Consider the following 24,271-nt stretch of genomic DNA (forward strand, 5'->3'; position numbering starts at 1 on the left):
TCACGAGAACGCGCAGCTTTTGTGTAGAGATCGGCTGCAAGCTATCAATGGTCAGCTAAACAACTGTATTTAAACACACACAATACACCATCGCATTATCCCTGGATAACTTTTGAATCACTATAATGAATATTGCGTACAGTGAATGATGAATAATGAATTTATGAATTCACTGCATTTGTGTTGTTTACATTTGTAAGATTGAAAATATCCAAAGATATTTTAAAATGAACAAAGACATTTGCTTTACTGTTTCAACCCGCTCTCTCTTGCTACAAGGGCCATTTGGAAGACGCAAAGGTGCTGATAGTGATCAAGCCCTATAGGCCAAAATGTATGTACATCGGGGGCCTACAATTGTCAAGTCAAGTCAAGTCACCTTTATTTATATAGCGCTTTTTACAATGTAGATTGTGTCAAAGCAGCTTTACATTGATAACTGGTACATTGTTTGGCTGCATAGCAGCTCTTAAAGAATAGTGTCAATGCAGGCAGATCAAAGCACTGTTGAATATCAAAATTGTCAAAAATTGTCAATTTTGACAAAATTGTGACAAAATTGTCACACCTTTAGTACAGTGAGGGACGTTTTAATCTTCTGATTGGTCAGTTTGAATGTCTCACATTTGGGTTTCAGTCACATAGTCAAGGAAGGGATAAAAGAAGATTGTAACTGTTGCTCTGGTTTTCTTTGATTCTTGGCTTTTCTTGGGCACTCTTTGGCCCCTCTCTCTCTCTCTCTCTCTCTCTCTCTCTCAATCTCTCTCTCTTTCTCTCTATCTCTCAGGTAACTTTTTACATACATGCTGGGTACAATTAATGGTATATAATTTTATCATCTCATACATCTGTTTTGTAATTATTTTAAGTGTAACCATAATCAGATATTCTCATTAAACCCTTTCAATTACAAATGATGTGCTAACTAGTTTTGATTTTTAGTATTAACATTAATGTGCTCCCTGTTGCAATATAATATCGTCACACTGTAGCAACGCTCTCCCACATATTTTGCTATTGTAACTGCGCTTACTTCCGTCGTTGGTATAAGTAGCAGTGGGTGGTTATAGACAAGAAATTTTCAGTTTTCTACCATCTTGCTGATAACGTTTCTTTAGTCATTCGGCGACCCTACAGCCTGAACCCCTGTAGGAGGTTCACCCTTGCAGTGAGTTTTCTGAAATCTACTTTGATCGGTCGTCAGAATGAGGACATTGTTTCACAGTTGATCTTGTGGATGGATTAAAGCTGACCTTCTCACCAAGGAATGGGTAAGTCTGGTTTAATTGTTTAATGGTATAATATTCAGATCTCCTCAGGGATGGAAGGGAAAATTTCTGAAAAGAGTGATGCATTGTTTGCTTTATGGAGCAAAAAATTTGAGTCTACCTTGTGCAAACTCAAGAAACAATATATTGGGATTAAATGTTAAGATGATGAAGTTATGCGGCTGCGTGATGTGACCACACATCTATTTTCAAGTATACAGTGGGTACGGAAAGTATTCAGACCCCCTTAAATGTTTCACTCTAATGATTTGCTAAAATCATTTAAGTTCATTTTTTTTCCCTCATTAATGTACACACAGCACCCCATATTGTCAGAAAAACACAGAATTGTTGACATTTTTGCAGATTTATTAAAGAAGAAAAACTGAAATATCACATGGTCCTAAGTATTCAGACCCTTTGCTCAGTATTTAGTAGAAGCACCCTTTTGATCTAATACAGCCATGAGTCTTTTTGGGAAAGATGCAACAAGTTTTTCACACCTGGATTTGGGGATCCTCTGCCATTCCTCCTTGCAGATCCTCTCCAGTTCTGTCAGGTTGGATGGTAAACGTTGGTGGACAGCCATTTTTAGGTCTCTCCAGAGATGCTCAATTGGGTTTAAGTCAGGGCTCTGGCTGGGCCATTCAAGAACAGTCACGGAGTTGTTGTGAAGCCACTCCTTCATTATTTTAGCTGTGTGCTTAGGGTCATTGTCTTGTTGGAAGGTAAACCTTCGGCCCAGCCTGAGGTCCTGAGCACTCTGGAGAAGGTTTTCGTCCAGGATATCCCTGTACTTGGCCGCATTCATCTTTCCCTCGATTGCAACCAGTCGTCCTGTCCCTGCAGCTGAAAAACACCCCCACAGCATGATGCTGCCACCACCATGCTTCACTGTTGGGACTGTATTGGACAGGTGATGAGCAGTGCCTGGTTTTCTCACACATACCGCTTAGAATTAAGGCCAAAAAGTTCTATCTTGGTCTCATCAGACCAGAGAATCTTATTTCTCACCATCTTAGCAAACTCCATGCGGGCTTTCATGTGTCTTGCACTGAGGAGAGGCTTCCGTCGGGCCACTCTGCCATAAAGCCCCGACTGGTGGAGGGCTGCAGTGATGGTTGACTTTCTACAACTTTCTCCCATCTCCCGACTGCATCTCTGGAGCTCAGCCACAGTGATCTTTGGGTTCTTTTTTACCTCTCTCACCAAGGCTCTTCTCCCCCGATAGCTCAGTTTGGCCGGACGGCCAGCTCTAGGAAGGGTTCTGGTCGTCCCAAACGTCTTCTATTTAAGGATTATGGAGGCCACTGTGCTCTTAGGAACCTTAAGTGCAGCAGAAATTTTTTTGTAACCTTGGCCAGATCTGTGCCTTACCACAATTCTGTCTCTGAGCTCTTCAGGCAGTTCCTTTGACCTCATGATTCTCATTTGCTCTGACATGCACTGTGAGCTGTAAGGTCTTATATAGACAGGTGTGTGGCTTTCCTAATCAAGTCCAATCAGTATAATCAAACACAGCTGGACTCAAATGAAGGTGTAGAACTAATTATTATTATTCTTATTATTATTATATGAAACACTATACTTGGAAACATACTGCGAAATCAAAATGACTGATTTCACACAATAAATCAAACTACATTTTTACATTTTCAAAAGGAAATGTAAATACTGAATACATATACACTACTAATAATAGTTGTAAATAAATAAATAAATACTACTATTTCATGAAGTTCCTTTAGATTTTAATTCATTTCAATTTAGTGAGGAGAAACAACAAAGACACTGAACTCTTCATGGTTTGTGAAAAGATGCTGTGAGAGCACCATGTCGGTCAAAACTGTAAACACAAAATTAAGTGCAATTCACCTTTATTCCACAAGGTGGCAATGTCTGATACACAATGCTGAAGTGACGACTCATTCAGACAGAAAACGAAATAATAAAAAAAACATGAAATGGCTCAGTGATTTACTGCAGAACAAGTACTAAACGCAATCAAATATGACTGTCACTGTGAAGCTGTTAGCGATCGAAATATTGATTTTGAAGATGTTGAAAATTATATAGTTCTGAGAATAGGTTTGAGATCGCGAATGGGCTCACATTTGCGACCTCAAACATAAAACTAGCCTATTATTTGCTGAATTTACTGGGAAATGAGCTCTGACGAGGACAGTGATGATGGCATAAAACATCTGCTCAAACTGAGCCCTTTCAAGCTCCAAAAGGTAACAAAATATGATTTATTTTATTCTTCTGTAATTGCTACTCTAATATCAGAGGAGTTTTATATTATTGCGACAGGTAGAGATCCTTCCGTGTTAGATATAGAGCCGGGTCAATAAATACCCGAATATGTAAGAATGATTGGCGAAACAGTCATGCATTTAAGGGTTAACTGAGGTGCCCTTGAGCAAGACACTGAACCCCCAATTGGCTGCAGCAAAAATGACACTGCTGCTGCCAGCCTGTGTCTGCCCAACAGTGGATCCAGGTGCCATAGCCTCTGTTGGTAATCAGCATCAATGAGCTGTAGATGACACACGGTTTGTTATTTAGCCATCCATGTACCAATTTTGATACAGACTACAGCGGCATGTGAACAACCGACAAGGTGCGCTGGTTCTAAGACCAAAGTTCAGAGACGTGTATTTTACGAACACCCTCTAGTGGAAGATTAAAATAATTCTGATCAATTTAAGTGTCATTTTCCTTGTATAGCAGGGGTGTCCAATATTGTTCCTGGAAGACTAGTGTCCTTCAGATTTTGGTCCCAAACATAAAAATACATGTCTGAAGATGTTGATTATACTATTAATCCAAGATGCTGGCATGGACAGACTGAGCAGCTACTCTGGGTTCTAAAGTCAGTGCTTTTATGTTGTTTAGTCTTGTCCCCCTTGTCCAAATAGTCTTTCTTTACAACAAAATCTTCAGGTAATCACATCTACCAACACATGAACTTTGAAACAAGGGGAAACAACACATTGGACCTGGTTTACACAATGGAGAAAAATGCATACAAATCTGTACTCAGTCCCCTCCCCGGGTACGATCACATCTCTGTTATGCTAATTCCAGCATACAGACCACTTCTCAAACTTGCCAAACTGGTTCAAAACAGATCACAATATGGCCAGATGTTGCCGTCTCAACACTCCAGGACTGCTTTCTGTACACAGACTGGAACATGTTCAGAGAGGCAGCCACCTACAACAATCACAGACCTTTGTGGAAGAAATTTAAATTTTAACTTTAATTTTAATTAATCATAACTAACATTTATTTCCTTACAGGGATAACATTTATGTTTGATAACATTTATGTTTGATAACATTTATATATGGTTTGGTAATGTATGTCTCTAACACTTGGTCAGAATTACTGTGTGTGTCTGAAAATAACAAAAGGAGAAGTAAAACTAGGCAGGTGTCTAGTTTTGTTATGAATGACCAACCTCTTGATCAAGCTATTCAGATTTGCTCCTACTAAGAATTACAAAGAATTATACATATGTGGAACCAATCAAATTATGTAATGAATCGTCACCTTTACCATGTTGCATTCATATCAGCAGATGAAGCAACCCATAAAACAGCACGAACCTATCTGTCAATCGAGCCTTCCAGGAGCACAATTGGACAGCCTTGTTATATAGAGAAGATGAAACCTGTATGATCTCTCAGTATCAGGCACTGTAACCTCCACTAGGTGGCGCTCTTTCAGTGTGATAAATGTAATATTCAGGCAGTGCTGATGGTGGGAGGGGCCAGTAAAGCTGCTCATTACTGATAAAGAGCTGAATAAAGAGGAAGTAACTAAAGCAGACAGATGTAGACAGAGAGATTCACACAGAGAACATTCAGCATAAAGAAGACTGAACTCAACTCACAATGAAGATCCTCCTCATCTTCTTCACTTTCTACCTGATCTCAGGTCAGAGCTTTTCTCTTTCATCACTGCAGTAATGATGCTGTTTTCTGTTCATGAGGTTTCTGATCACAGTATCAATCTGATTGACAGGTGCAGTGAGATGCTTTAGTGTCACTGGATATTCTGGAGGAAGTCTTCTTGTTGATTCTGGGGAGGTTTGGTACAGTGCAAATGTTAAATCCTTTAAGAAATTACCTGAGTGGAGAAGTATAATGAATGATACGAAACATGAAAAATGGATCAATGATGGAAGATTCACATTGTTTGGAAATAATGAGGGAAACCTTATGATCTATATCAGAAATCTGAACAAACATGATGCTGGAGGATACTGGATTGGTGTTCTTTACAAGTGGGGTATAGATATGACTTTAAATGTGGAAGAAGGTCAGTCGCTTTAAGATCAAACTGTTGGTGTAGTAAAATTCCTGATCATTATTAAAAGTAAAATATATAAAAGCAAAATATATTTCTTTATTACGTAATTTACAGATTCATGTTGTAACACGTCAAAGAGAGAGATGGTGAATATTGGACAAACTGCCACATTCAGCTGTGAATATTCACAGAATCATATTAATGATCCCAAGATCATATTCAAAGAAAGAAAAGATTCCATTGAGACGATTTACAGCATATGGAAGAACAAAGAAAGATTCAGTATTTCTGATGACAGACACAAAAATCTCTTCCATGTGAGAATAATTGCTGTGAGACCAGATGATGGAGGAGTTTATTTATGTGGAGTTTGGATCAGAGGACAATCGTACAGTTACTCCGTTATTAATACTGTTCATCTACATGTTAGCAGTAAGTAAAACAAATCTTCCTTGAAAGTTACTTAAATCTGTGTTTGTGGCAGACGTGTTAAGAAGTTGGTTTGAAAACCTGAGCAGTTGAAGTATTATTGTTGACATTATATGCCAAATACAGAAATATTTAATAAGCACAGTTATTCAACCATAGTTTATCTGTTGTTTGTTTGCAGTGGCTCCAGTAGTGAGACGTGAAGGAGAATCTGCTGAGATCATCTGCCCTTATGATTCAATCTATAAATCAAAGTCAAAGTCTCTCTGTAAGGGGAAGTGCTCCACTAGAGATAGAAATACTCTCAATGAAGAGAAAGAGACCAAGACTGACAGATTGACTCTGAATGATGACGTGACTGCAAGTGTCTTCACTGGGACCATCACTGGACTGACAGCAGAGGATGCTGGGAAATACTGGTGTGCAGTGACATTAGAGAGAGACGTGAATTATCTTTACACTCATCTGATCGTCATCATGAACGAGGGTGAGGAAGGTTTATCATCTGAATATGTGAAACTATGGCTGTGAATTGATGTTCTTATATTTCTAATCATTTCCAGAGCTGAACTTGACTAAGTATGAAGGAGACGACATGTCAATCCAGTGCAAACATCATGATGAACATCAGAAACTCTTCTGCAAAGCACATGAACCCTCCATGTGTGTGAAGGATGGAGTTTCATTGAGACGATCAGAGATGATCGATTCTCTTTCAGTGATGAAGCTTCTACTGGAGTCTTTACTGTAAACATCACTGATCTGAGAGAAGAGGATTCTGGGATATACTGGTGTGGAGCTCACATCACCACTAAAGTCAGTCTCTCTGTAAAACAGGGTAAGAAACAGCACTCACACAACTCTCAGAGCACATGACAAGGCAGTTTTTCATTATTGATTATGGTTTCATCAACTAGTTGTTTTGGCTGTAATCAGAGCAGCTTCATGAAAATACTACACTTTTCATTCATTCATAACTGTGTTGATTTGCCATGAATTTTGTATGTTCATTCATTGTAAATAATCCTGATGTTCTCTGTACTGTATGTGTTTATGTATTTGCAGATTTCTCTTTGTTCAACATTATTTCTTTGTGTTCGACTCTGCTGCTGATTGGAGGATTCACTGTGACTGAGTGTTTATTAAGATGAGGTGATGCTGTCCTTCATAAACACACAAATGAGAACAGACATTTTATGTTTAATATCAAGCTACAGACTAATCCTAAAAACTTTATGAATAGTCTTTTTTTTTAATGAGGACATTTTAAAATGTCTTCAAAGGGACTTTTTGTCAGATGCATCTCACTGTTGTTCATTTCAGATGTGTTGATATCTTAGGCATGAGCTCATCATCAGACAAGACAATGAAGTAGTGTCTCTGTCTCTTCATGCACTGACGTTCTTGTGTGTTTTTGTCTGTGAGTTTAACTCTGTACGTTATGTTTTTCTCTTGCTTAATCTCAGATTGCACATTCACACTCAGGGTGCTTTCACACTGGTTGTTTAGTTCGAAATGGGGCACGGTTTGAAAGAAAAATTGGTTATGTGAAGACTTGTGGTCTGAGTTTGATTGCACTGGAACTGTTGCATGAATCATGTGAATGTAAACTTGGACGCATGTATTTTAGCTGGTGATGACGTCATTAGTAAGGGATGACTCTGGCGATGATTTTCCTTGGATATGAGTGACAGTGAGCCTGCGGTGTAATCACTGATAGTGAGTGCAATCGGAGTGGCAAATGAAAGGTTCCAAATCCGCTGTCTCCTCAAAAGAGTCCGTCTTCATGCAACACACATACAGTAAACCCAAGTGTTGTTCACTCTGCTACATATTAACAAAAAAAAGATTGGCATGTGTCCTGTTTTCTACCATGAGGCATGCATGATTGTGGTTATATAAGATAAAAGAAAGCAAACATGCCCATTGTGAAAACCCCTCAGATTCTAGAGCAGATTCGTGTTATTACTCTCCTCACCTTCCCACAATCCCCTTTGATCTACAATAGCATTTCATGGCTTATAACTTACCCATAATCAACCTCTGATGGCGTCACACATAAAATTTCCAGATGCATGAAGATCCTACAGACTCCTTCAGAAGTGTGGGGATTTCCTCTGTCAGTTACTGTAACTGAATGCACTGACGAGATCACAGATGAGATCACAGATCATCACAAATGACCAACATTTCAGCTTTACCCTTGTCAAACAAAGTATTATTCTGCAAATCAGACAATTTGTTTATCAGTAATTGGATAAAAGCTGCTTTTTATTTTATTCTTCAAAGTGTAACCCGTTCGGTCCTAATTGCCGCACTCTTAGCGGGACTCGAACCCAGGTCGCTGGCATGGGATGCGGGCACACTAACAAAGATGTTAAAGAATGCAAGCTGTAGTACCTTTTGCAATCAGGAGAGTGAGGTTTACCTACACACCTCTCACTAGCCAGCCTCTGTTACTTTCAACCCCCTAAATATCACTCCCATCCGGGTCACAGCAAAAATGTAACCCTTTCGGTCGGGGCTCAAACTCGAACCTGTGTCAGGTGCGCTAACAAGGACGTTAAAGACTGCAGTCTCTAGCGTCGGTCACTAATGTGCCCCTTGAGATCAGTGAGCTTTACTTGCACAGCTCTCAATAGCTGGCCTCCGTTACACTCAGCCCCCTAAACTTAACACCTATTCCGGTCACGGCACCAATGTAACCTCTCCGGACATACTCACACCGCTCAAGCAGGCCTCAAACCCGGATCGCCAGCATGGAAGATGGGCATGCTAACAAGGATGCTAACGACCAGAGTCTCTAGTAGGGCTGCACAATTAATTGAATTTCTAATCACGATTACGATTACAGATGCCACAAAAACACCAGCACCTGCCATTTTTAAAAGCTATGTACACTATGGTACACAGCTCACTCCACGGACTAACTCTACCAACATCGGAAACAGTGATAGGTGGACCTCTCAACCTTATGCTAAGGAGAAAATCCAGCGCGACTTTGAGCGGACCAAGCAAAACATGATTATGTATTTCTGCTTAGCTATTGATACTGGGCATTAACCACATGGCAATAGCTAATAATTTTCATATACTGTCTACTTTCTTTGTATAACAGTTCTATATAATAACGTATTAGACAGGACTGTAAAACAGATCGTAAACTAATGAAGACGGAGAATGCAAGCACTGTGTGCTCAGGCTCTGGCTGAGCTGTTCTCAGCACCGTCAAAATAAAAGTAACAACAACAAGCACAGTTTACGTCACTTCAGAGTTCCTACTGGCAACCAGTAAAATGGCCCTAGGGGAACATTAGTTCTTGGGGAATCATCCTGGTGGCTAGTGCCTATAACTAAGTTCCTAGAATAATATGGTGCGAAAGCCCCTATTATTTTTACATGCATATGTTTACTTTTTTTTTTTTTTTTGTAAAGAAACCAAACCAAACCAATGTTTGAGTTTTTTCAGCTAGTTTTTTATTTTTTCATAAAAATATGGCATGCAGCTGCTTCAAACAATGGTAAAAAGCTATTTAAAACATCATTCAAGGTAATTGTAATAATCATAATTAATAATTACTATTACAATTTCAAGAGAATCATCGACAATTAGATTTTTGTCCTAATCGTGCAGCCCTAGTCTCTAGTGTGCCTCTTGAGATCAGGGGAGTGAGGTTTACCTGCACAGCTCTCACTAGCTGGCCTCTTTTACAATTACCCACTAAACCTCACTCCCATCCGGGTCACGGCACCAATGTATCCCCTCCAGTCCAATCTGTCTCGCTCTGAGCGAAACTCTAACCCGGGTCACCGGGATGGGAGGCGGGCACGCTAACAAGAATGTTAAAGACTGCAGTCTCTAATGTTAGTCACTAGTGCGCCTCTTGGGTTCAGGGGAGTGAGGATGACCTACACAGATCTCACTAGCTGGCCTTCGTTAGAAAAGCAACAGTCTCTGAATACCTTTGCCACAAAGTGTTTGTAAAAATGCAAGATTAGTGTTTTTTTGTGTGTGTTTATGTAATAAACAGGCCATTTTCCTTCCAGCTCAAAGCCACCAGAAAAAAGAAGAAGGTTAAGAGACCTACTCCGGAAACCCACAGTGAGACACATGAGACTGAACAGAAAGTGACAGAAGATCAACATCATTTGTGGGCAGAAGACAATAAAGACTAAAGCTGCATTTACACTTTGTCACTGCATGATGCCAGTGGCTGGCAGTGAGGTCGCTAGCAGACATTACTACTACTGGTTGCTTAGTAATGTTTGTGAATGACATTCACAGATGTTATTTCATGTTGTAGATAATGAATCCATTTTCTTTCCACTAAAAACAGCATGTGCTTTTTGCAATTACAGCTGTTTATCTGTGGCAAAAAAAAGAAAAAAAAAAGCAAAGCAGTAGTCTATCTGGGTTCACAAACCCTGGGAAGTTGCTGACCGCAGTTTCTGATGTTGTTGTGATGTTGTAAGGAACCCCGCATTGGCCCAAAAACGGAATCCGACGGCCTGGGCGAAGGTTAACGCGTGTATGTCTTTTCAGCGCCTCTGTGAAGTTAACTTAATTTCACTCATTTAATCTGACTCCAATTTCAAATGATTATTACTCTTAGGTTGTGTTCCCAATTAGAAATTAATCATTTGTTATGTATTAATTTAGATTTTTGATTATTCCGGGTATCTCATATTTTCAATTATTCGTTCATTACGGACCCATATCACTTAGAAAAGTCACTTCGGCTGGTGAGTGCCTTTCACGATCACAAACTCGCCAGTTCTGATCTTAGTCAGAGGGTGCAGAGTTTACTAATGCATTTGAGTCGAACCGCCACATGCTTGTTCATACAAAAACACAGTTTTCTTAGTCACGATACTGCAACTTGCTAAGCCAGTTGATAGACAAAAATCAAAAAGTCCCATGATGTGCTAACATGCTCCTTTCATGGGCCTTTAGTTTGAATCTATCCTGACGCAGATTTGCAGAAATATGGACTCCAATAATCTACTGGTCATAACGATTTCAGAAGAATCCAGAGTAAATCAAATATAACATTTTATTTGTCAAGTAAAAATGTATCATGCCAATTACATAGTTGGACAATTAGAAGCCAATTCAGAAATAATAAATGCATAACATCAATTACTCAAAGAAATGCATGTACACACAGTGATGTGTGAGTGTCTTCAGACATTCAACCATCTCTGCACGGGGGCTTCTGGCTACAGATGATCCCCCATGACTTTATATACAGACCAGACAAAAGGGTTGTAAATATTTATTACACCAACACCTGTTTTGGGGAGAGGAGTGGGTGTTTCAACACCCAAAAGGAGGACAGAATTCTCCTTAGTTTTCAATCTTCTTCATAATACCAGTGACTGCTGTGAAATTGAGACCATTTTACCAATCGCACTGAGACATTTAAAATGATACCAAACATGAAAGGAAAAAGCAATAGATACACCAGAAACATTATACTTCTTGGAGAACTTTCAGTGACTTGAGTCAGGGGAAAAGGAAGGAGGGTGTGTGTGTGTGTGTGTGTGTGTGCGTGTGTGTGTGTGTGTGTGTGTGTGTGTGTGTGTGTGTGTTGGGGGGAGGGCTGTTGCATCCTGTAGATGTGTGAGGGCAAGGCGTTGTCCTATGCTATTTATTTGAGATCTTCTCTCCAGATGAGTTTTATTGCTTTATTGCAGGGTGCTTGATCTCAGTTTTTGTCTTAGCAAGAAAATCAAGTCTTACAATGTTATGGGTGACATCATGATCAGATAGCACACAGATGACAATCTTTTTTATGAATATCTCATTAAGTTTCTCATGAATTCCAGAGGTGTTACAGTGTTGAACATCGTTTTTTTCCCCCCCATCCAGAACCACAGATATCTACTGTTTTTCTGATACACTTTTTGATTTTACAGAAAAATAATAACCAAATCCAACATAAGTATACTGTCTGTTATTTAAAATATTCTTGTAAACATTCAAAAACAACTCCATGAGGGAAATAGTTGAGTCTCACTGTGACTGACCATCATCAAATCTTGTCCTTTCTGAAGGCAAATGAAGCGTCACCAAGAGAAAATTAAACAAACTTCTGGAAATTAAACAAAACCTGATTCCAGAATCTGAAAGAAAGCGATGAGTTTGGTGCACAAAGAATGAATGAATTAGAGTGTCTTGTGTGTTAAAAATAAATATAACATTAATATAAAGACTGTCCCCTTTTGTGTAGGTTTTGGTTTTATTGTCTTTGCAAAACATGCATGATCACACTTGTAATAATGGCTTTAATGAGCTCATTGTTTCTGCCTAAAAATAATTAATGTTAGATAACATGATTTGTATTATCTCGAACTGTTCATTTCTGAAATGGACATTACTTGGACACAGTCACGCTGCTAACAGATCTGAACCATGACCCCCAAAGTCTGGTTCGTTTGACTAGTGTGATCGCTCTGTACCGTGCCTGCAATTTAATTGAATCTTAGTCTTTCTCATCTGTAGATATCTGCACACACATTCCACTTCAGCAACCTATTTCTGTTTCTTTTCAGTCTCATGTTTCTCACTTTGAGTTTCCTAAACAGCTCTGTTTTTTTCTTCACAACCAAACTAAACTTAGACCCTGAAACTGTGTTCTTTTACTAGGTCAAAGAGACTTGCTTGTAAAATGTCTTTGTGTTTGCAGGGTTGTTTGATACTGTGGTCAATGTGATAAAGATCAACAACATGAAATGCTCTTCAGCTTGTGGGTTTTTTTTTTGAGTCAAACTAAGAAGCTCCTTGGCCACCTACAGGTGTGATAAAAACAGGAAATGTTCATCATAGCAGCGATGGGCATTTTCCACTTCATACAAAGATGCTTTGTTGATATTCAACATATATCGATAAGTTGGAAAATGTTTAATTATGCAAAACAAAAAATATTATTTATAATACATCCCAGCAATTCCTCCAAAAGGTTTTAGTTTGACCATATGAAATATTTGCTAGATGGAAGTGCAGTCTCAAAACCCCAATCAAACCAAAATAAAATGGAAATTTGTGAAATTCCTTTAGGAATAGTATTGTTTAATTACAGATAACTAAGTCTTTGAACTAATACATAGTCTGGTAAAAGATGCCTTGAGAGCAACAACTGGACTGAGACTGTAAACAAACACAAATGTCTTATTGACACCTCTGGCTCCATCTAGTGGTAAACATGTGTTAATGACTTAAGTATCTTTATTTTAGTGACATGATCTTTGTGTAGGTTATGGTGTGGTAGTTGATAGAGTAGATGCATGTTTCTTATTCTTCTGTTCTGCTTTGATGAACAATGAATGGCACTGATTTTCACGCCTCCTGTGAGTTTGTAATGAAAGAGTCAATCTGGAAAAATTAAACATTGACATAATATTATACCCTATGCAGATGTTTGTAAAAACTAAAGTTAAAAATGAAGGGAAGCAGATGAACTCGAGTGTAGACTTGAATTTAAACTTTGTCCCCATTATGGTTGAATCACGGGACCGAACCAGATATCTTGCTGAGAAAATTCTTTTATTTTCATATGATGTCAGCCATAGAGAGAAAAACTGGAAAATGTTGTCTTTATGCCAGCTGTCAGTGTTTCTCTGGAGCGGTACACTAGATTCGGACATTATATACCACTGACCAAAGAAACTTTGATTCCTTACAAGATAGAAAGACGTGGTGATTATGTTTAAAATAGAATTACCTCATCGTTACATGTGGCACAATCAAACTCTTTCCTTATAAAGAATACTTCAGCCAACGTTTACCATGTTCCCAACGTGGAAAACCCTCCGACATAGAATCCTTACACACATGTTCATGCTCACACAACTCCCTCATGCACTTAAACTCCACAAATACATAATACATTTGATTATGAATTTTAGTCTTCACAAGTCTCAGCATTTCACTCTTTGTTCAGTTTGTGTTGTTAAACTGTCATCAGTGATGCTGAAGTTTGATTGACAGCTGCTGTCCGTGGTGCTGAATCCACAACTGCTGTTAAAGAGACAGAAGCAGCAATCAGACTCAGACTTCAGCTGTGGAAGCCCTCTAGTGGTAGATTTAAATAATGCGGATCAATTTACTTAAAGATGAAACCTGTATGAGCTCTCAGTATCAGACATGCTGATGGTGGGAGGGGCCAGTAAAGCTGCTCATTACTGATAAAGAGCTGAAAGAAAATCCACTCCCATTTAATGCTGAAAAAATGACACCACATGGAAAGTAATTACTTTGTACAAAAAAGGTCAAGGTTATAGGAAAATTAGAAAAGCATTGCTAATAAGTTTGACTACTGTCGCAAAAGTGATCCAACAATTCTAAAAGGATGGACTTGTGGGAAGCGCGCTTAGATGTCCAGGCTGTCCACGGAAGTTAATACCTCGCAAAATGGAGTTTTTGGGAAAGGGAGGAAGATGCTGCAGTAAGAGGCGGAGCATAAAGGAACCAATCCTGAGCTCTGTGGGCGGAGCTACAGATGATTGACAGGGATCATCAGTGATGAGTCACAAAAGAGACTTATTTTTGTATAGTTAAATCAATTTGATCATAATCTAGAATGTATTGTTTTATGGTCTGAAAGTGATATCAGTTATTATGAGCATCTGTTATTCTGTCTCTTGTGTTCCTGTAACTTTCCCTTTAAGTGATCAACATGAAAAAAGTTTTATTCGCGATCATCTCAAATGTGCTTGTTCAATCTCTCAAACTACCACCAGAGGTAAATCATGGCCAAAATTGTGCCCAGGATTAAGTTCTGCACTTTTAAATCTTTAAATGCCTCACATTACCAGATAATCTGGACCGAACATCAGAACCGACCAATGTTATGGATGCAATTTTTTTCTCATATTCTCAGGAGGGGTAAATCGGGAATAAATCGGCCTGAAACTCCTGTAGTGTGAGCCTGGCTTAATGGATGTCACTGCTGTACAGAAGCATGAATCACAGGACACAATAATCAAAGATGTTCAGTAGGGGGCGACAGACAAACTAGGAAAAAGAGTTTTCTCTTTCTGAATGCAAAAACATCAGCTAACATAATAAGTGTGAAATATACAGCAGAACGTCTGGTTATACAATCCTGTTCTCTAAATATAGTGAGTAACTATATTTATATTAACTTAACTTATTAACTTAAAGAAAAGATCATTATTTTTCTTTGGTTATAGTTCAGTGATGTTGTTCTCATGGGAAACAGATATTTCTGCAACTCTGTGTAAAAACAGTGTTAACCATACATCTGTCAGTTTAAAGCTTAAGTTCAAGTGTTAAAACAGCCATTTGGTTGCTGTTGATCTGATGAGCTTCAACACGGTAAGACAAACACATTCATACTTAAATAAAAACTGATGATTATTTCTATAGATGAAGCTCATATAACACATGATTCCTGACATGAGAAATATCTTCTGTACATCTAATGATCAGTTCATTTACACACACTGATGTTGAGCATTAATAATCTTCAGATGTTCAAAGATCTTACTAACACTAAGAGCTGTTTAGAGTGATGAACATACACTGTTTATGAGTATATGAGTGATGATTTATGATGTATTATAGATATATTTTATGCTGATGTTGGTCAGAATGGCTCCTGCTCTTCCTCTGATCTTTCTGCTCATGATTCACGGTGAGTCTCTGTTTCATTTCAGCTTATGAGGCACTGTGTAATTGAGTTATAAAGAGTCTTTCATTTTCTTCTGAAGTTTGTGTCCTGTTTAGATTGTGGCCAGTTTTCTGTGGTATGTTGATTTTCTTTTGAAACAGGAAGTTTAGGTGAGGCGTGTCAATGGGCTTGTCCAATAGTTTTTAGTTACGTCACAGTCTTGAACATGAATTAATAATTTGCTACTGTCTAGTCAGTGTCAGGTGGTTTAGGGGAGGGACTTTCTCACTCATCAGAGCATTTGATTGGACAAACATCAGTGTATCACCAGGGGCACGTTCAAGCTAAAACCGGTGCGCAACGTTTGGCTACGGTTTCCGGGTTGAACGACATGTTTGTGATGTGCAACGGGTTTGAGATACATTTTCTCTTGTTTGGTAGGTGTGTCAAAAATGTCAGCCCAATCAGCAGCAACATGTATATAAACCACGTGGTATTAAAGAGACAACTCGCACAATGGGTCCTAGTAAAGTCGTTTACAAATGTGTTCTCTTTTATTCTGGATGGCAAGGGCAGTTACTGTAACATTGAACGTATTTTGCAGTATTAAACATGTATTTATACCGATTTCATCAGGCTCTGAAAAGTCTTCAAAAAGAACACAAAGAATGGCCTTCTCAGCTGCCATAGTTGCAACTTTTGCATCATCAGAACAGGGTGTTCAACGCACCACCATTTCCGTTTAAAAAACATTTTGCAACGTTTTGTCGGGGCTGAACGCAGCCCAGATCATCAATTTTCTCAGAAGACAATGTGGAGATATGGTAGAGGTTTATGTGACTTTGTTTGCATATAGAAAATCTCAGAGCTGACAGACATGAACTAAAAGCCATAAAATTCTCTTTTTGATATAAATGATTCCTTAAATCATTAATGCTTATTATTTTTCTTAGTCTTAATTGTCATGTGTTTGAATATTTGATAGAGCAACATGTTGTTTATGACTGACAACTTTGAAGAAGAAAGTCGTATACACCTAGGATGGCTCGAGGGTGAGTAAATCATGGGATAATTTTCAGTTTTGGGTGAACTATCCCTTTAAGAAGTGTAAAATGTTTTTGAACATGCATCTAAACATACATGGTTTGATCTTATTGTGCAAACACAAAGGAGTCTAAAAATGAAACACTACTTCTCTTTAAATGTCGTCATGAATTGAGAAATCAAATTTTCCTTGATCTTTTGACATATGAGGCCTTCATACTATAAGAATATCAGAATTGAAAACTTCCTTGTTAGTCCAGAAACAGCTTTTATTTGAGTCAATTTTAATTAAGAAATGTGAAAAAGTAGGCTGCGAGTTAAAGAATTTTTGCTTATGAATAATAATTTTTCCAAACAAAATAAAAAAATATTTATGTAAATATTTTAAAAAAATGAATGTAAATCATTGGAGTATTAGTTGTACCTTTATAGTAACAGATTATATATTTTAACTGAATGCATTTGAAAGAATCAAAGTGTTTATTGTATGAAGACAAACTATTCCAAAAGTTCTGAGTTTTGTCACATTGAAAAAATATCAGATCACGCCTTCAGTATGCGTGTGCTTGAGCACTGATGGCTATGTAGGCAATTAAAGGTTCATTATTATGATTTATATGGTTTATTAATAAAAGTGTGATTAGCCAAATAATCACTTAAATTGAATGACTAGTTGATCATAAAAATCTTTAGTCGAGGGCAGCCCTACTTATTTCAAATGCAAGTCTTAGCCAATCATAGCAGTGCGTCTCTTACAGCAGACACGCCTCTTCAAACACTGACTATTCAGAAACCTCATAAATACTGATCATGATGACAGGAAGATTCTCTTCACACTGAGAGTTTCATTTGAATATTATTATGAAAGCTCTGCTGTCATGCATTCATACACTTTTTTTTTTTTTAATCATTCTTAAATCATGTTTTACTTTTTTATTCTTTGCATGTAGTTTCGTTTGGGTTGTTCCTGTGTTGGCATGGGGCCAGTCACTAAAATAGACTTTAAAAAGAGGAAGGAAAAAAAATTGCAAAAACAGCAAAAGAAAGTTTTCAGCTCGCATTTGCAGTTCACTCTCCTGGAGTCTGTTTGCTGTGTCTGAAACTACAACACGGTAAGAGTTACACTTGTTCAGTGATGAATATTGAATAACTAATGAATCTCCATTCACAGAAGAAACTTCTGAGAAACATTTTCTTTCATAATAACCTTTCATCCAGAGCTCATGTGAGAATTGAATGTGTGAGAGTAGAACAGACTGAAGTTATTGTGTTTTTGAAGCTAAAGATGACGTGTTGTGCTGTTGTGAATGATTTAGTTTTCTGCAGTGATGTCACAGATACCGGCTCCTTCTCTTCTTCTGGTTTTTATGCTCATGATTTCAGGTGAGTCTCTCCTGTAAATGTTGTGTGACTGATAATAACTCAATATTAGAAACAAAGATTGTGACTGATCAGCCTGGTCAAGTTAGTCCTGCTGTTAGCCCTAGTGGATCACCAGTAAAATATCTACTAAAAATGTGTTGAAATTTATTTGTTGCATCCAAACAAAATTATATTATTTAGGTTTTTGCTGACATAATGCTGACTGCTGAAACTGTTTTTCATGTTTAGCGTTTATTCTTCTGCTTTCTGTATTTCATCACCTTCTGTCTGTCTGTAGAGTTTACACATAAGTGTAGTTCTTCATTTACACCAGTTTTGTAAAATAAAGTTTTTATAGATGGGCATTTTCATTATTTTCTTGTCAATGTTGTGTTTCAGGAGTTTGTAGCCAGTGGAGTGTGTGGTACAATCCTTCACACATCTGTGCACTAAAGGACTCATCAGTGATAATGAGCTGCACTTATTCATACCCTACTGGACATCAGATCAGGAAAGTGTTCTGGACCAAAGGTGATGTAAAAGAGGATGGAGAGTATCTAGATCTGTCTGAGGACCCTGAATACAGTCAGAGGCTTCAGTATCTGGGAGATAAACAGCAGAACTGCACCATCAGACTGAGTCATGTGACACTGAAGGATTCACACGAGTACTATTTCAGATTCACCACTGATAAGGATGATGGTAAATGGATTGGTGTTCCAGGAGTGACACTTGCTGTCACAGGTGACTTTCATGAGGTTTCTCTCTTCTTCTGTGCATTATGTTGAATAATAATCAGTGTATGACAGCAGCACTAGATATAATGTGTGTGTTGTGTTCAGATCTTCAGGTGGAGTCTCCTGAGAGAGTGACAGAGAGAGATTCAGTCTGTCTGACATGTAAAAGCAGCTGTAATCTGACTGACAGAGCAACATTCATCTGGTACAGAAACTCACAGCTAGTAACTACAGGAATCACTGGAAACCAGCTCATCCTCGGACGAATCAGCAGAGAAGATACAAGCAGATATAGCTGTGGTGTATATGGGCACAGTTACAGATCTCCTGCTGTTCAACTCAATATCAGATGTAAGTATATTCTTTGAAGTTTTATTTCTAAAGCCAGTAGAGTTCATTTGTCCCTCCTTTTGTTTAAAAGTGGAAGTAAACTGGACTGATCATTAAAGCAACGTTAAAATAATGTTTCAACAGCACAGCACAAGATGTGAACAATATATGCGATTTTAAACACCTTTCAAGCTCAAATAATGTACGCATTTTAATGGAAGAATCAAGAATAAAACACATTAATTAAATACCAAATAGCATTTTAAATAGAATATGAATAATTAACATAACAATGTAATAAATATAATCTAAAAAGGCTAAGAAAACAGTATCAACATACAAAAGCTCGAACATTACTAAGAATAGAAAAAAATGCCATATACCATGTCCATATTATTCACACTTACTTTTCATGTGGAGTCTTGATATTACATATTTCTCCTGTAGATCCTCCAGAGAATCCAGTGATCTCCATCAGTCCATCTGGTGAAATAATGGAGGGAGATTCAGTGACTCTGAGCTGCAGCAGTGATTCAAACCCTCCTGCAGAAATCAACTGGTTTAAAGGAGGAACGTTTGTAGGATCTGGAAGAATCTTCAACATCTCAAAGATCAGCTCTGATGACAGTGGAGAATACAAGTGCAGATCCATCAATTATTATGGAGAGAAATACTCTGATACTGTGACTCTAAATGTCATGTGTGAGTTAATGATGGTTCAGTAACTGTGACGTTAAATATTCTAAACTATCTGTGATGCCAGAATTCATTGTGATTAAAGATATATATGTTTTGTCTGTTTTAGATCCTCCCAGGAGCGTCTCAGTGTTGATAAATGGATCTGGTGAAATAGTGTCAGGAGATTCAGTGACTCTGATCTGCAGCAGTGATTCAAACCCTCCTGCAGAAATCAGCTGGTTTAAAGAAGGAACGTTTGTAGGATCTGGAAGAATCTACAGCATCTCAAAGATCAGCTCTGATGACAGTGAAGAATACAAGTGCAGATCCAGAAACAAACATGGAGAGAAATACTCTGATACTGTGACTTTAAACATCATGTGTGAGTTTATGATGATTCAGTAACTGTGACGTTACATTTAAAATTTATTGTAATTGTTAATGATTATATATGTTTTTCTGTTTTAGACTCTCCCAGGAACGTCTCAGTGTTGATATCTGGATCTGGTGAAATAGTGTCAGGAGATTCAGTGACTCTGATCTGCAGCAGTGATTCAAACCCTCCTGCTCTGAACTTCAGCTGGTTTAAGGAGAATGAAAGCTCAGCTGTTGGATCTGGACAGAGTTTCAGTGCACTACAGAGTGGACGCTTCTACTGTCAGGCTCACAATCAACATGGATCTCAGAGATCAGACGCTGTAACTGTCACAGGTGAAGCTTTTATTAACACACTCCTGTATCTTCACATCATTCATCAGTTTGGAGAGTTAATCATGATGATCTTCCTCTTTCAGTTTATCATGGTGCTGGTAGGAATGTGATTGTGATCGCAGCGACATCTGGAGGATTATTCATCATCATCATCATCATCATCATCCTGTTTATAATGTGAGCTCAATAAAACACTGCAGTGATTGCACAAGTTCAGTTTTGTATTGAATAAGTTCGCTTTTGATCTAATGTAGCTAATGGCTCAGTTGTGTTTTTAATTATTAGTATTTTTTAAAACAACATTCATATTTTCTCTTAATTTAATAGAGTCCATATGATATTAATGTCTGTCATTATAGCAGGAGGAAACGAAGGGATGGTCAAACTGAAGATCTCACAGTGAAACAGGTAAATCATCTCAACATGACTTCACATCAGCCGTTATCTGTGTTTCAGACTGTAACTGTACAGACCGACATGATTCAAACTTTCTCAAAGTCACAATCCACTCAGTAACCAGTTTGTACTATAATATAAAAAAATCAAGAAACAAGTTTTATTTTATTGGACAGTTGTGAATGGCCTTATCAAGTTTTTAGTCAATTTAGCCAATCTGTTTATGTTCTTAATGATAATTTACTGTCAAACTTATGATGATTCAAGCAATTAAGGGTTTTCTATAAGATACATGACCAATCAGAGATGACTTCATTCACGTACAATCATTTATCATTCATTTATCTTTTATGTGGTCAAAAAACATGGTCTAATATCAGCTATGCTCAAATTAAGAGAAAGCAATATATATATATATATATATATATATAGCTTTTGCTTTCATGCAACATGGAATAAAATATTTATTCAGTAATTGTCTCAGATGAGCAAACACTCCCGCTTCTGTACATCTGTACACATGAGAAGCGATAAGAAGACAAGAAAAGTGAACGGCGTCCCATGAAAAAGCCCTTTACTTTCAACACTGTCAGGGATCTTTTTTTTAGTGTTTCCATAAATCTGTATATTTTGTAAATGTATCACTGATCATGTTTTTATTATTGTGATGTAAGTCCTTCTGTCTCTCCTGTAGATCTCTGATCCCAATGAAGACACATATACAGCTCTTGATCTCAAGTCCACGACCTCTGACCTGTACGACACACTCACAGTAAGTGAGACGTCACAGTCAGATGATCCATCACAGATGATCACATGACCGATCTCTCTCTCTCTTTCACACAGACGGTTCATCCCAGAGCTCCTGAAGACTCCTGCAGGACTCTTGATCCTCAGAGCTTTTCTAAACATGAGAATCCATCAGTGAGTGTCTGAACCTGCAGCTCTTCTCAATATAATCAATAAAACTCTCTTCAGCACTAGTGTGATTGTTTTGTGGATCTTGTGAAAGGTTTTATAATGTTGATGAACTTCAGTCAGTCTTTCTTCATCATGAAGGAACCAATCCTGAGCTCTGTGGGCGGAGCCACATATGATTGACAGGGATCATCAGTGATGAGTCACACAAGAGTTTCATTTCTGTATAGTGTAAGAAACATAACAGTGGAATTAAATGAAAGTTAAAAGCTTGTTATTGTGTAAATATAAATGTTAAAATTAATTCAGCAGAGCAAAACACAAGTGATGTTCATCAAACAAGATATGCTTTTTCATTTTAAAACATTTTCCTGCTTTTAAATCAAAGTTGATCAATTTACCCTGATGTACTGAACAAAATCATAATTGTGTGCATTCACAAAGGAATATGTTGTTTTTTTGCTCTCAAAGTGCTCAGTATTATCAGCTTCTGTTATTCTGGCTCTTGTGTTCCCTTTAAATGTTCAGTTTTATTTGTAATATGTGCTTGTACAAACCTAATGAGCTGCATTATTGATGTATTGATCGATTCCATTAAAAAATATCAATATTAAAATTATATTAATTACAAAACATGGGTTTCTGCATGACTTTCTTTACACAGTCACAAAGAAGACATTAATTTTCTCATGAAGCCTAAACAGTTGAATATAGAAAATGAAACTTTTTTCTTTTTTTTTTCTTTTTTTAATTTTCTCTCAATTGGGTCATAAATGGGTGACTGTGAATCATTTTTCACACAAAATGCATTCAACGAACATTCCAATTCCAATTCCAATGCATTCCATGAATACTTTTGTCATTCATACTTCACCATCTGCAATATTTGCAGCAGATTTTTTGAATGCTAACACACTGCTTTCAACACCGATAAAAGCACATTCAAATCAGAATGATGGCAAACTCTCTGCATTTCTGCAGGAATTATATTGAAATATAAAATCTTAGCAGAATATTTACAGTGAAATTAAATAATAACTATTCCAAACACAGCTAATTAGAATTTCAGCTGAAAGGTGTCCAATTTTAAGCCTCTATTACAATAGTAGTTTTTTAAAGTAATCTTTTAGGTAAATCTGGATGGCTTCCCCACATTGGTGGGGAAAGAAGAGCGTCAGAGAGAGGGAGGACTAGAATCCTCACAGTACTGTACATCCATCCACACATCCCATACATTTTATCCTGTAGGGTCGTGGAGAGGCTGGAGTCTTTCCCAGCGTCTCAGGTTGAAGGCAGGAAAACACACTGGACAGATGGCAGTCCATCACATGGATGACATACTCACATATCTTCATATTCACACTCACACCTATAGATTTGTAGCACCTACATTGAAAGCACCTTATTGAAAGCTCTGGCTCCATCTAGTGGCAGATATAAGTTCATGTTCTATTGATATTGTAATTTTAATGACTAACATTACATTTCTTGGTTTCATTAAAATTAGTTTGATGTAGTTGTGTTGTATGGTAGTTGACACAGAACATAATTTCTTAGTGTTCTGAAATGATAACGTATAAATGGTACAGATTTACATGTCCTGTACGCGCAAAAAGAGAGAGTGAATCTGGAGGAATGAAACAAATATTTGATATTTACATACAGCCATTGTTCATACAGATGTTTTTATGACCGAACCAGAGATGAAGGGAAGGAAGTAGATGAGCTTAAGTTCAACTCTCATCAATGATGCTGATGTTTCTCTGACAGCTGCTGTCCATGGTGCTGAATCCACATCAAACTATGATATTATTATTGATTTTTATGCATAAAGTATCCAAACTAATCCAGTCAAATGCCAGACAGATCTGGTCTGTTTCCTCCTAAAGAAACTGTTATTGTTTCTTAAAACTGATGAAAATGTAAAAAAATATATCAGTATCAGATGCAGTTTTTGCATTTCTACATTGTATGGGCTCTAGTGAGTAAACTTATATATATGTATATATATATATATATATATATATATATATATATATATATATATATATTATACTGTCGCCCTCTAGTGGGAGATTTAAATAATGCTGATCATGTACTAAATTGTCATTTGTCCTTATATAGAGAAGATGAAACCTGTATGATCTCTCAGTATCAGACACTGTAACCTCCACTAGGTGGCGCTCTTTCAGTGTGATTAATGTAATATTCAGTCAGTGCTGATGGTGGGAGGGGCCAGTAAAGCTGCTCATTACTGATAAAGAGCTGAATAAAGAGGAAGTAACTAAAGCAGACAGATGTAGAGACAGAGAGATTCACACAGAGAACATTCAGCATAAAGAAGACTGAACTCAACTCACAATGAAGATCCTCCTCATCTTCTTCACTTTCTACCTGATCTCAGGTCAGAGCTTTTCTCTTTCATCACTGCAGTAATGATGCT

General features: G+C 37.6%; 2 protein-coding genes and 2 long non-coding RNA genes across 17 annotated transcripts in view; 3 read left to right on the top strand and 1 right to left on the bottom strand.

Moving 5' to 3' along the window:
- The window catches only part of LOC127508732 (uncharacterized), a 488,047-nt gene that overhangs the window by 388,807 nt on the left and 74,969 nt on the right, over nucleotides 1–24,271 (bottom strand). The window lies entirely within an intron of this gene.
- LOC127500999 (uncharacterized) overlaps nucleotides 1–24,271 on the top strand; it is a 385,015-nt gene that overhangs the window by 307,624 nt on the left and 53,120 nt on the right. The window lies entirely within an intron of this gene.
- Nucleotides 1,243–12,750, top strand: LOC127508765 (uncharacterized). 2 transcript variants are annotated; one of them, XR_007928921.1, is made up of 5 exons: nucleotides 1,243–5,597; nucleotides 5,703–6,020; nucleotides 6,199–6,855; nucleotides 7,083–7,169; nucleotides 10,065–12,750. It is a non-coding gene; the product is annotated as an uncharacterized LOC127508765 (long non-coding RNA). The 2 variants fall into 2 exon arrangements; XR_007928920.1 differs by having other exon boundaries at nucleotides 7,083–12,750.
- LOC127508246 (B-cell receptor CD22-like) lies at nucleotides 15,620–22,461 on the top strand. Its single transcript, XM_051885994.1, has 13 exons — nucleotides 15,620–15,676; nucleotides 17,647–17,808; nucleotides 18,013–18,079; nucleotides 18,458–18,802; nucleotides 18,901–19,146; nucleotides 19,573–19,827; nucleotides 19,931–20,185; nucleotides 20,272–20,514; nucleotides 20,598–20,691; nucleotides 20,874–20,922; nucleotides 21,605–21,682; nucleotides 21,757–21,834; nucleotides 21,970–22,461. The coding sequence occupies exons 3-13, from the start codon at nucleotides 18,025–18,027 to the stop codon at nucleotides 22,009–22,011; spliced, it is 1,740 nt and encodes a 579-aa protein (XP_051741954.1). The 5' UTR covers nucleotides 15,620–15,676; nucleotides 17,647–17,808; nucleotides 18,013–18,024; the 3' UTR covers nucleotides 22,012–22,461.

Source organism: Ctenopharyngodon idella, chromosome 1 (assembly GCF_019924925.1).
Source record: "Ctenopharyngodon idella isolate HZGC_01 chromosome 1, HZGC01, whole genome shotgun sequence".
Classification (NCBI taxonomy): Eukaryota; Metazoa; Chordata; class Actinopteri; order Cypriniformes; family Xenocyprididae; genus Ctenopharyngodon; species Ctenopharyngodon idella.